Genomic DNA, 12,500 nt, shown 5'->3' with positions numbered 1-12,500 from the left:
ATTTGTTTGGCCAAGTAGGCCTTTGAAATTCTGTTGCCACAAAAATAAAAGTGACTGAAATATTGAACCGATTAAGGCACAAGTGATAATTTGAAGAGGTGATTGTAGTTTGTTGATAAAGAAAGTTACTTATAAGGGATTAGGAAAAGATTTTTGTTTGTTTGTTTGTTGCTCGCCATCTTTTGTGACAAGAAGTCTTTCGATGTCCGCCATTGTTGTTTATGGTGTCATGCGTCCAGTAATGAGGGCGAAAGCCTAAAAGTTTATGTGAGAGAAGGCTGAGGTGTTAAAGCTTCGTTCAAAATTTGTATTAAAATATCTCCGAGAGCCAGTAACGTATTCGTGTGGCTTATAAAACATGACCACGAATGCAGCTTTTAGGAGAGTGAAAAGTGAAAGCGATAGGAGCATTAAAAGGCCAGTGAAAGTCTGTTGATAGTTGTCAGGAAGGTGAATATGAACGCTGTGCTCTGATCCAATATCTAGACAGGATCGTTGTTGTGTTTGGGAGACAAAAGCTATCCTGTTCGCTTGTGTAGAAGATATTGGGTCTAGCATAATGCAGTCATTTTTGTTTTACAGAAGAAAAGAAAAGAAATGATTATTATTTTGATTGAACTAGTGAGTTAGTGGAAGTTAGTGGCTGAATGTTGGTTAATGAATGGAAAAAAGCTATGCAGGTTATGAAAAAAATGTATAAAAGCCTATCTTTTCATGTGCATGCATTAAAAACAAAACGATGTTTTAATGGACCATCTACCTATCTCTCCATTCATAATAATGTACGTGTTTACAAAAACACGTAGTAGGTATGAGAATACGTATACAAAATGTAGAAAAGATAATGTTATTGTATGCATCACTTTTTTGTATGTCTACTGTCTATTCATTTCTTACAAATAAAATTCCCAGTCAATGTGCTTACCACGTTTTCTATTTCTAAAACAAATGAGATGATTTAGAAGAAAACGGGAAACTCATGCTTTGTTTAGAATGCAGGCACAGCACACGCCAATCATTTTTGTTTCTAACTATCTTTTTCTCTGTCCGTCTGTCTGTCTGTCTCTCTCTCTGTCTCTCTGTCTCTCTGTCTCTCTCTCTCTCTCTCTCTCTCTCTCTCTCTCTCTCTCTCTCTCTCTCTCTCTCTCTCTATCTCTCTCTCTCTCTCTACATATATATATATATATATATATATATATATATATATATACATACATATACATATACATACATACATATACATACATACATATATATATATATATATATATATATATATATATATATATATATATATATGTGTGTGTGTGTGTGTGTGTGTGTGTGTGTGTGTGTGTGTGTGTGTGTGTGTATGTGTGTGTGTGTGTGTGTGTGTGTAGGGGGATGTATGAAAGAAATAAAAGAGTTAAATGAACAAATAGACAGCCTGCTGTGTACAGTGAAATATAGAAAATAACGTGTTTTTTTTTTGTTTTTTTTTTTATCTTGCCTTCATAACGCATCTAAGGAATGAATGAAAAAAATCGTATTTTAATTAATTTGTTTATTTGTTATTACTTTCATCGTGTGTTGATGAAAGAGCAACAATAGTTTTAGCAGAAGCTCCAGTATTTTATTTTTTGTTTAGCTTGTACATCCATTATTATCTTCTCTGCCCCTGATCATTGTTACATATTATTAAAACACGGCAAACCAAGACAAAATCAAGGAAAAATGTAATAATCTTCATTTTCAGTTTTTTTAAAAGCTGTTGCAAACATTTCTATTTGAGTGCATAAGATTTATCACATCTTGACCGTCTTCAATTCACTTAGCGATATGTAATTTTCACATAAAAGGTGAGCCGCTGGGTTAAATATTTATTATAGTTATTGTTACAAAATGAATCTCTAGTTCCTTCTAGCTGTCGGAAGTGTCTTTGAATAAATTACTGAAGTTTTCCTTCGTCTTTAAAACAAACAAAAACGTGCATATTACTTCTAAGGGTTTATAAACATCTATTGACACATTATCCAGTTCCAAGAGTTTTGGTCAAGCGGAAAGCGTTCGGGCAGAAGTGACAAGACATTTCTCTTCGCGAGGTGGAACTGCGATCAGAGAGAGAGATATAGGAATGGGGACATTTTTATTTATTTTCTGGACACCTTTCACTTCATGTTTGTGAGAACGGCCACGGGTATTTAGCAACGTGAACCACTCTTGACATGATGATTGCAACACGAAGATAAATATACTTTTCTTTTTAAGTTCCTCTGAAGCACACGAAATTCACCTTTCCTGCGAGTACGTGACTCCCTTCAGATTCGTGTCGCTGAGGGCAAACCTCGCCTCCATTTCCCCGACGTGGCGACTCAAGTTCGACTCGCTCCTCACGATCGTCTGAATCTCCAGCCTCTCGTTCTGGAAGTCCTCGAGCAGGTGGTGGCTCTCGGCGCTCTCCGTTTCCTCGAGGCCGACCACCGTCTCCTCCAGGTCGAGGAACTGCCTTGTGTCCGAACTGTCTCGGAGGTCGGAGTAAGTCTTCACGCCGGAGCGGTCGGAGTACTCGTCGGTGCTGTAGTTGAGGCCGTGGTCGGTGATGACGCTGTGGTCACTCTCCTCCACCAGAACTTGGCAGTGATCTCCCGCGCCGCCCGCAGGAGACGCCAGTTCGGCGAGGACGTGTTCCACCTCGGACGCCATGTTGTCCATCAGCTCCTGGGCGAACTCGGCGGTGTGGATGAGCGCCGAGTCCACGTTGAGGCCGCAGCGCACGCGGCCGCAGTAGCTCAGCATGGACACGCCCAGGCCTTCGGAGGGGGGGGGGGGGAGGCACGCGTTAGAGCAGGAGGAAATGCACGGTGAAAAGGGGGAAGAATTGAATGAAAGGGGCGGCTTTTGGTAGGGGTTTTAAAGGTCGTTTAGGGTAATGCACAAATACACACACACGCACACGTACGCACACACTGACAGACATACACACACACGCACACGTACGCACACACACTGACAGACACATACACACGCACACACACTCACACACACACACACAGACACACACACACACGCACGCACGCACGCACGCACACACACACTGACAGACATACACACGCACACACACTCACACACACACACACACACACCTTCCTTCGGCATATAGGGAACGACACCAGGAGTAAATACATCCTGAAAAAAGGTTATTAATGAAGAATAAACAGGGACGGCTTTTGGCATGGGTTTTAAGGGTCATTTAAGGTACCATCGTCGGCACTTTGTTGGCTGGAAAGGGGACACTAACCTTTTTTACGCCCGTACCCCTAAGAAAATTTTACTGTCCTCGCACCCTCTTTAAATTTTTAGCTTATTTAAGGATAAAGGAGGTGAATTTATACTGAATTTGATCAACAAGAGAAAATGTTATTTTTCATTTCCTAATAATATGTTAACAAAAATCAAACATATGGACAAGAAAACATGTCCCAGATTACTTGTTTACCCCACAAAAACTAATCACTCGAAATATCTCCATGTAAGAGTCAAAGAACTAACTTTAAAGCGTTTATATAAATGAATATTCAATTCAATATCTCTTTTCTTCCTGTTTCTTGATTATGAGTAATAAATAGATTAATTATTTGTCTTCAAGATGGACACTTCTCGTAGTCTTTGGAATGCTATCTCAAAATAGCTTGACACGACCTATAAATGAATGAATGAATTAGTGAATGATAAAGCTACAATGTATGTTGGTAGTGGAGAGCAGTTATGGTTTGGTTTATGGCTATGGGTGTAGGGTGAACTAACTTGATAAGTGAACAATATTTGCGGTAAATATGTCGCTACTTTTCTGTGTTTTTCTGCTCTTTATAATGTATTCAAATAACAGCATGATTTTAAAGTTTGGTGTGAAGTTTCCGATCATGCTAGCCATTTTTTATATTTTTTTTCTTTTTTACTTCATTGTCAGACTGTTGAAAGTAAAAACAAATTATAACTAAACTTCTATATTCCAAATAAATTGACTTATTTCACAACAAAAAGGGAAACAGATTTTTGTTCCTTTAACTATAACGGCTGCGCTGTTGATCTACACCATTATTCTCAAAGTGGGCGACATAATTATGGCGACCCCATAAGGTCGGTGGAAATAAATAAAATAATAATAATAATAAAACAAACTAGTATGACATAAGGAGCAGCTAATAAATAACTTCTTGTATTTTACAAATCTGAATGGCAAATATCTGTCATCAACACCAAGGTAAAGGGACAGATATGCAAGTTGTGTTCAATCTTGTTTTTTATCAATTTGAAACATACTACTAATAAAAAATGTGTTCGAATGTGTGTATGAGGGGGGGAGGGGGAGGGGCTAGGAATTCAACTGGAAGCCAAGTGTCCGAAAGCCTGGAAGAGTTTGGGAACCACTGATCTACTACACAAACACACGATACTGCATTTGCGTCTCTGTTCATTACCTGTTCTACTCTTGTTAGGAATCCAAAACATTAAATCGTCCACAGGCTGACCGAACAGTTTAATCGCTTCTTTGGGACCTGAGGAAAAACAAAACAAAAAACAAAATAAAATTAAACGGATTAAAACACACCAACACCACATATTACACCAGTAAAAAAAGGAAGAAAAAAGAACATTGCAAAGAGTATATACACAAAACCTGCCCATGAATTCCAGGATGAATTTCCCTCCAACATTTCCACCACCACGAGCATCTACACTGGAATGCAAGACCATATAAGCCTACATAGGGCTTCTTGAGGTTAAGCTGGCGACACGGTCCTTAAGCAGACACGTTGTGGTGCGCATGCTTGTGTGGCAGGAAGTTGAGAGGTAAGACGGAGTTTTTTTTCTTCTTTTTCTTATTTTCTTTTTCTTTTCTTGATGAGGGGAGGGGGGGGGGTACTGAGGGAAGGCTGTGTATAGAAAACATCACTATTTTTTTTTTTTTTTTTTTGGGGGGGGGCAGTTATTGAGACAAGGCTGTGTATAGATAATTTTTTTTTATCGCAGATTGGAACAAATATGAACAAATGACACAAGGCTGAAAGAGAGAGAGAGAGAAAGAGAAAGAGAGAAAGAGAGAGCTGAGCAGATGAATCCATGAATTAATAATTGAGTAAAGGAAAGAGAAAAAAAAAGAGAAAGAGAAAATCCCCCCCCTCTTTCCTCACTCCCCCCCACACCCACCCACCTCCCCCTTCCTTACCTGGCATGTTGGAAGATACCATAGTCACCCCGTGGGTATTGAGGGCACGGCGGGCGAGGGCAGCTGGCAGGAGGTTGGAAATGAGGTCAAGGGCGAAGTAATTGGCCATGACATCAGGTGACATCTTCAAAATGTTGATGCGCCGATGGATCTGCTCCAGCCGCTCCAGGGAAGACATTTCGCCTAAAAACACGAAGAAAGAAGTGATGAGACATGACGAAATGATGAAAAAAGAAATGACGAAATATAATAAAAAAAAAAAAAATCAATGTAAAGCAAGATTAAGAAAAGAGGGAAGTCACGAAGAAGTACATGACGAAATAATGAAAAAAGAAATGACGAAATAGTAATATAAAAAAGATAAATGTAAAGCAAGATTAAGAAAAGAGGGAAGCAGAGGAAGTCACGAAGAAGTGATGAAGACATGAAATAAAAGAGTGAATGAATAAGGTGGAAACAGAAAGAATAGTTAATAATATGCAAAAATGTAAACATAAGGCGAGAGAGACAGAGGAAGATGTGACTGGACGAAATGAAAAAAGTGAATAAATAAACGTAATGTAAGGTTAAGAGATGATGGAAACAGTTAAAAAAAAGTTAATAACAAGTCAGAATATAAATATAGAGATATAGAGAGATAGAGGAATATGTCTCGCCGGAAGTCACAAAGAAGAGGTGATGAAGACATGACAAAATAATGAAAAATGTGAATAAATAAATGTATAGGAAGATTAAGAAAACATGGAAACAGAAAAAAATCGTTGATAACATGTAAGAATATAAACATAAGACGAGGAAGGCAGAGGAAGTCACAAAGAAGGGATGAAGACATGACGAAATAATGATAAAAATAAATAAATGTAAAGGAGATTAAGAAAACATGGAGACTAAAAAAATAGTTGATAACGTATAAGAATATAAATATAGGAAGAGGGAGGCAGAGGAGGACATTTCGCCTAAAGTCACAAAGAAGTGATGAAGACATGACGAAATAAAAAAAAAAAAACGAATAAATAAATGCGATGTAAGATTAGGAGAAGATGGTAACAGGAAAAAAAGTTAATAACATTCAAAAATATAAATATAGACGAGGGAGATATAGGAAAACGTCTCACCGGGAGTAAAAAAAAAAAAGGAATGAAGTGATGAAGACAAGACGAAATAAAAAGAAAAAGTCAATAAATAAATGTAATGAAAGAGAAAGAGAAGATGAAAAAAATAATGGAATGGAGCAAAGACAGAACGAAAAAAACTAATAAATAAATCCTATGTAAGATTTGGAGATTATGAAGTCAGAAAAAAAAATAATAACAAGTTAAAAATAAATAAATGAATAAAGATGGGAAGAGGAAGACAGAGAAAGAAATCTCGACTGAAGCCACAAAGAAGAGAAAAATGAAGACAAAACAACAATAAGTAAATAAACAAAGGTATTTCTAGTATTCTAGAATACTAGAAAAAGGGAGATAGCAAAATTAGTAAATAGCATTTAAAAAAGTCTCAACAAAGTAAAAAAGGATGAAGAGAAGAAGAGATAGATAGACGAATTAAAAATAGAAAATATGAAATAAGTTTAAAAAACAGAGACACAGAGAAATTATGTAATGAATAAAAGATTGAAGTATGAAACAAGGGAACAGAGACACAGAGAAGAAAATGCTACTGCAGACAAGATGTGATAAAATAAAGTGGATACACAAATATAAAGATTAAGAAATGAAAAATATGGGACCAGAAGAAAAGAAGAAATATATATATATATATATATATATATATATATATATATATATATATATATATACACACACACACACACACACACACACACACACACACACACACACACACACACACACACACACACACATATATATATATATATATATATATATATATATATATATATATATATATATACATATATATATGTATATATATATATATGTATATATATACATATATATATATGTATATATATACATACACATATATATATATATATATATATATATATATATATATATATATATATATATATATATATATACTGTCTGTCTGTGTGTCTCTCTCTGTCTCTCTCTCGCTTTCTCTCTCTCTCTCTTCATCTATCTATCTATTTCGATATGTATATACATTACCAGCAAAAAAAATCAATCTAAATTATGAGAGAAAATACAACATAAAAGAAAACGGGACATGAAATCCTACCTCAATATCAAAGAAAACGGATCTACCAAGGCATTAACTAATTTATTTTTTCCTTACAAAACCGACTCACCCGTTGGAAGGGGAACAGTGCAGAGGGAAATGCGGTTGGCAAGGGAGAGCGGCGTGCCAGGGGCTGTCACGTCAACGGGTATGACTGTCATGACTTGAGAGGGCACGGAGTCACCCTCCATGCGAAAATGCCTGGGGTGGGGGGAGAGGATGGAAAAATTAGTGAGAATAGGTCTGATTGTGCGGGAAAAGGTGGAGCAGTAGTAACTCGAGGATATGTCATGGCGCCTGTTTTGATGATCGCTCAATGAAAATATAACCATTAAAACCATTATTTTCTATCCTTTTTGAAAACTGGAGAGACCAAAATGATCGAACCGATTCACAAAGCATCCGTAACTTTTATGACGTCATCAAAATAAACCCCATGTGCTTTTTTTTTCCAAAAATAGAATCAGACGCCATGACACCTCCTCGAATCGCTACTGATCTAACCTTTCCTCTCATCATACTTGTTTATATATATAAGCATAATAAGATAGATTGGACTGGTTGTATATGGTCGTGCATTGTGGGAAAGTTGGAAATAGCTTTTCTAGGGAACTGATGGTAGAATAAGAAAAACAACAACAACAAAAAAAGAACATGAAAAACGAAAAAGAAAGAAGAGGGGGGAAATGTATGTATGTATATATATATATATATATATATATATATATATATATATATATATATATATATATATATATATACATCGTGGGGATAATAGGTGTGTTATATATTAAGGGAAAATATAAAGGCAGAATATTATCAGTTTTAATCAGCTGTTTTAGAGGGCTTCAGAAATCACTTCGTTTGACTCCTTGAACTATTCTGCTTATGGAATACTCAATGGAATTTACTCAAGAAATCTGCCTCATTTGCATTTGTTACAGTCCTGTTTTTGCATCCATGAATGCCCTAGCCCCCTCCCCCCTTGTGTTAGTATTCCATGAGTGTGTTCTGCATGATTTATATTTCTAAATTCTCTCGTTGAACGTTTTCTTTCATCTGAAGTTGCTTGGCATATTTCTTCGTACTTAGCAGCTTCGTCATGATGTCATTATTAACGAGGAAATTTATCTTTTACAACAATATATTTTCTTCCCTTAATGTATTTATATGTATTTAAGGATATGTATCCTGTTTATATAGCCAATGTGTGTCCGGAAAAAAGTACCCAAAAAGCGGAGATTTTGTGCTAAACTACCGTCTTTCGTCCTGGTGCCCTGTGGTAGAGTGGCGGACAAAAGTTCTTAAACGAACTGAGGTTTCGAATCTGTCTTACCCTATGCAAAAAGTAAGGTATTAAGCGGATGTTCGAAGCGGAATTCGAAACATGCTCGACAAAGTTTTTGAACGTGACTGTAGCAGTTCATATATCTTTCTCTCATTCTCTTGTTACCTTAGTCGAAGGGAGACTTTCCTACTACTAGATCCGAGTTATACAATAGTTAGAGTCTTGATTCTATATTTAGCACTTCCAGACGTACTGGAAATCAATCACTCTATTCCGTTATTCAAGAGAGAAAGATATAGATCCTTGAGGCAAGATTTAAATGTTCAGAAAAGGACACATTATGCTTAGAAGGTGACATAGCCTTCGAAGACTACCTGTCACAACAAGACGAAGCCATGGTGATACCCAACCACCTCGTGCCCATCAATACCAATACCGGAAAAAACTTTAAATAATTATCATTACGATCTGCACGGTTAGTATGTTAAACCCAAGTTCCATTCGACAGACACAGTCCCGGTTCCTGAGCTACTGTCGGCCGGTCAATTTTGTTTTGTTTACCTTAACGTTATACCCGTCTGGGTTTGGCGTGTCAAGGCTGGTTTAAAGAGGTTATGAATAGTGTTATAATGCCATGATGATATGCAATTAACATCTAGGATGGTTGTAGGTTATACATGGACAGAAAACAAAGGTCCGACTCCGTTAGTTTTTTCATATAACATACCTTAGTTTGTTCGTGCATTTAAGGGCACCTTAGTTAACCCAGAATGGAATATAAAAAGAGAAAGACTTTACATGTTAATTATGCTTGGAATTCAAGAAAGCCTTTTCAAAATCTATTAAAGGGTTACGCATTTCACATTATAACGTACAATATCCCAACGTCAGTTTAAGATGTATTCATTCTAAAGGAGAAAATTAGTTACAAAACTTTTAACGTGAACACTGGACCAGCGTGGTAGGGTATGGCCCACTCTCTCCCATTCATGATACACGTCAAGCAACATTAAGGCCGTTCCTGTTGAGTCAGCGAGTTTCAAATGCATTAATTCTGCAAGAATGGAAACAGAACGACGTGGAAAAAGTCTGGGAAAGGCCTATGTCCAGCAGCGGCTTTAAAAGAGGAGGCTGAAAGAACAGGACGAGGATTTTACTGAAGGGGAATTACCATGCGAGGATGCTAAGGTCAGCAAGTCAGAATATTATGTCCTTCGAAATTTGTTTTCATTTCATGTCAGAACGAAACGTGCATATATTTTCGCAGCTGGAATTCCATGCAGAAGAGATGGCATCCTATCTAATTCATGGAATATTTTTTGGTGCTAGATAGATATTGTTTTATATACTGATACATTATTGTAAATAATGGCGATGCAACATAATTATAGTATGGGTGTTATATTTGTATATGAGAGAAAGAGTTATAGAATCAAAGATAAAGGGAAAAAAGAGAGAGAAAGAGAGAATCATAGAGAGAAAGCTATATATATATATATATATATATATATATATATATATATATATATATATATATATAGAGAGAGAGAGAGAGAGAGAGAGAGAGAGAGAGAGAGAGAGAGAAAGTTAAAGAAACAGAGATAGAAAGAAAGGAAGAGGGAGAGTTATAGAGAGAAAGTTAAAGAAAACAAAGAGAGAAAGAGAGACAAAGCTAAAGAAAAGAGAGAGAGAGAGAGTGAAATTTAGAGAAAATTGAAAGAAAGAAATAGATAAATAGATAGATGGAGAGAGAGTTATAGAGAGAAATTCAAAGAAGAGAAAGAGAGATAGAGAGAGAGTTATAGATAGAATTTTAAAGATAGAGATAGAGAGAGAAAGGGAGAGTTATAGAGAGAAAGAGAAAGTGAGAGAGAGAGAAAAGTAAGTAAGAAAAGAGAGAGAGCGAAAGCGAGAGAGAGAGATGAAAGAAAGAATATGCCCATGTGTGCATTTGTAAGTGTGTCCGAACATATGGTAGTTTTAAATGATTTTATTTAACTAGGAGGATAAAAAAGATGAACTAGGAAGTAAATAATTTGCATATGCTTATTCATAAATTAATGCAGCTCTCTTTACGCGTAAGCATGAACGCTATTTGCATATGAAACATGTTTTTGAACATTCTAAAGAAAGATATAAAAAAATATTATGTCATTCGCTAAATGATGTCATTGCAAATTATCGCATTTCTGCAAACATGTTCGTAATCTTTTGACCCTTTTATTTTTTTACCTAATGATACGCAAATACATCATGTGGGCGGTTTGTTAAGATATATAAATATTCATTAAACGGACATGCATATACATAGAAATAAGTGCATATCTGTCAGTCTAAACAGACATATCTAACATACAGATAGATAGATAAATGTATATCTTTCAGGTAGAGACAGATATGCATTTATTCCTCTGTAGATGCATGTCCGTATCTGTGCACATTTAAGGGTCGGGCATCGCAGTGTTTTGACGAGCTGGCCGATAGATCTCCCATTTAAGGGCCAGGGAGGGAGAGAGGCAATAAGGGAGGGCAAAGAGAGAGAGAGCAAAAGGATCGGGGCGAGGAAAGAGAGAGAAAAGAGAAAAAGAACGCTAGCATCATCAGAGAATGAAAATGGGACCTTGCTCCCCTTTCCTGTTCCTGAAGGCGAGAGGAAAGCACAGCAGAAGGGAAGCCGCAAAGGTCCCTTCTGCAGGACTCGTTCAGCGCCACTCACTTGTGCAGCGCCGCCGCGAGGCCCGTGAGCAGGATGTCGTTGACGGAGACGCCGGCCAGGGCGCGCGCCCGCTTGAGGGCGTCGAGGGGCACGGGCGGCGACCAGGCCAGGAACTTCTCGCCCTGGAGCCTCCTCCCGTGGAGCACCGAGCTGTCGCCGCGCACCAGCACCCGCACCGCGACCCAGGGCAGGTGCGTGAGCGACCACAGGAAGCGGGCGGAGCGCGCGAGGCGGCCGCCGAAGGGCTTCTGGATGACGGGCGACGGGCGGGGGTCGCCGAGGGGCGGGTCCACCAGCGCCGTCACGATGAGCCCCACCATGGAGCGGCCGTCGCCGAGGGCGTGGTGGAGCCTCACGATGACGGCCGTGTGGCTCCACTCGTCGCCGCCCCGCGCCGCGCCGCAGGTCCTCAGGGGCGCCACCAGGACCTCCCACCTGGCCTGCCCGCGCACGAACGGCCGGTTCGCCCTCTTGCCCATGGCGGTCACCAGGTCCTCCTCGTCCTGCAGGAGGCACGGCTGGAGGCCCGAGCGCAGCTGGTGCACGTGGCTCTCCACGGCGAAGTTCTCCTCCCACATCCACACCACGACGCCGCAGCGCCGCTCCACCAGCTGCCGGAACTTGGGGTGCAGCAGGCGGCCGCGCGCGTCGCGGGCGTCCATGATCCTCTCGCCCAGGATCTTCCTGACGGCGTCCACGCTGACCCGCCCGCGCAGCACCGCCGCGCCGCTGATCACCGCCCGCGCGCCCGACGAGTCCAGGGCGAAGAGCGCCTCCATGCCCGACGCCACCCGCGCCACGCGCCCGTACTGCGCCCACACCACCAGCAGCGCCACGTTCCGCCACAGCCACAGGAGCAGCAGTATGGGCGCCACCACGGGCGTCAGGGCCAGGACGATGAGCGCGCCCACGAGGCTCTGCATCACGCCCACCACCCACCACCACGCCGTTTTCACTCCCACGGCCGCCTTGCCCATCTCGTCACTCGCCGCCAGCCGAGGGGAACGACCGACTAAGTCCTTGACAGCGTCTCGAACAAGCCTTCGCCGAGCAATCCCTTGACAGCGCGGCCAAAGGGCATG

At 39.7% G+C, this 12,500-nt stretch overlaps 1 protein-coding gene across 1 annotated transcript in view; it reads right to left on the bottom strand.

The window, feature by feature from the left end:
* Positions 1 to 1,528: 1,528 nt before the first annotated feature.
* The window catches only part of LOC113818218 (probable diacyglycerol O-acyltransferase tgs1), an 11,212-nt gene continuing 240 nt past the window's right edge, over positions 1,529 to 12,500 (bottom strand). The window contains exons 1-5 of the mRNA XM_027370396.2: positions 11,419 to 12,500; positions 7,485 to 7,615; positions 5,207 to 5,389; positions 4,458 to 4,535; positions 1,529 to 2,789 (exon numbers count right to left, since the gene is read on the bottom strand). The exon at positions 11,419 to 12,500 is cut by the window's right edge and continues 240 nt beyond it. Coding sequence (XP_027226197.2) covers positions 2,269 to 2,789; positions 4,458 to 4,535; positions 5,207 to 5,389; positions 7,485 to 7,615; positions 11,419 to 12,395 — 1,890 coding nt within the window. The 5' untranslated portion in view covers positions 12,396 to 12,500 and the 3' untranslated portion in view covers positions 1,529 to 2,268. The remainder of the gene's footprint in view (positions 2,790 to 4,457; positions 4,536 to 5,206; positions 5,390 to 7,484; positions 7,616 to 11,418) is intronic.

This window comes from Penaeus vannamei, chromosome 40 (assembly GCF_042767895.1).
Source record: "Penaeus vannamei isolate JL-2024 chromosome 40, ASM4276789v1, whole genome shotgun sequence".
In the NCBI taxonomy this organism is placed as follows: Eukaryota; Metazoa; Arthropoda; class Malacostraca; order Decapoda; family Penaeidae; genus Penaeus; species Penaeus vannamei.
The sequence above is the reverse complement of the archived record's forward strand: the minus strand, read 5'-3'. Positions and strand labels throughout refer to the sequence as shown.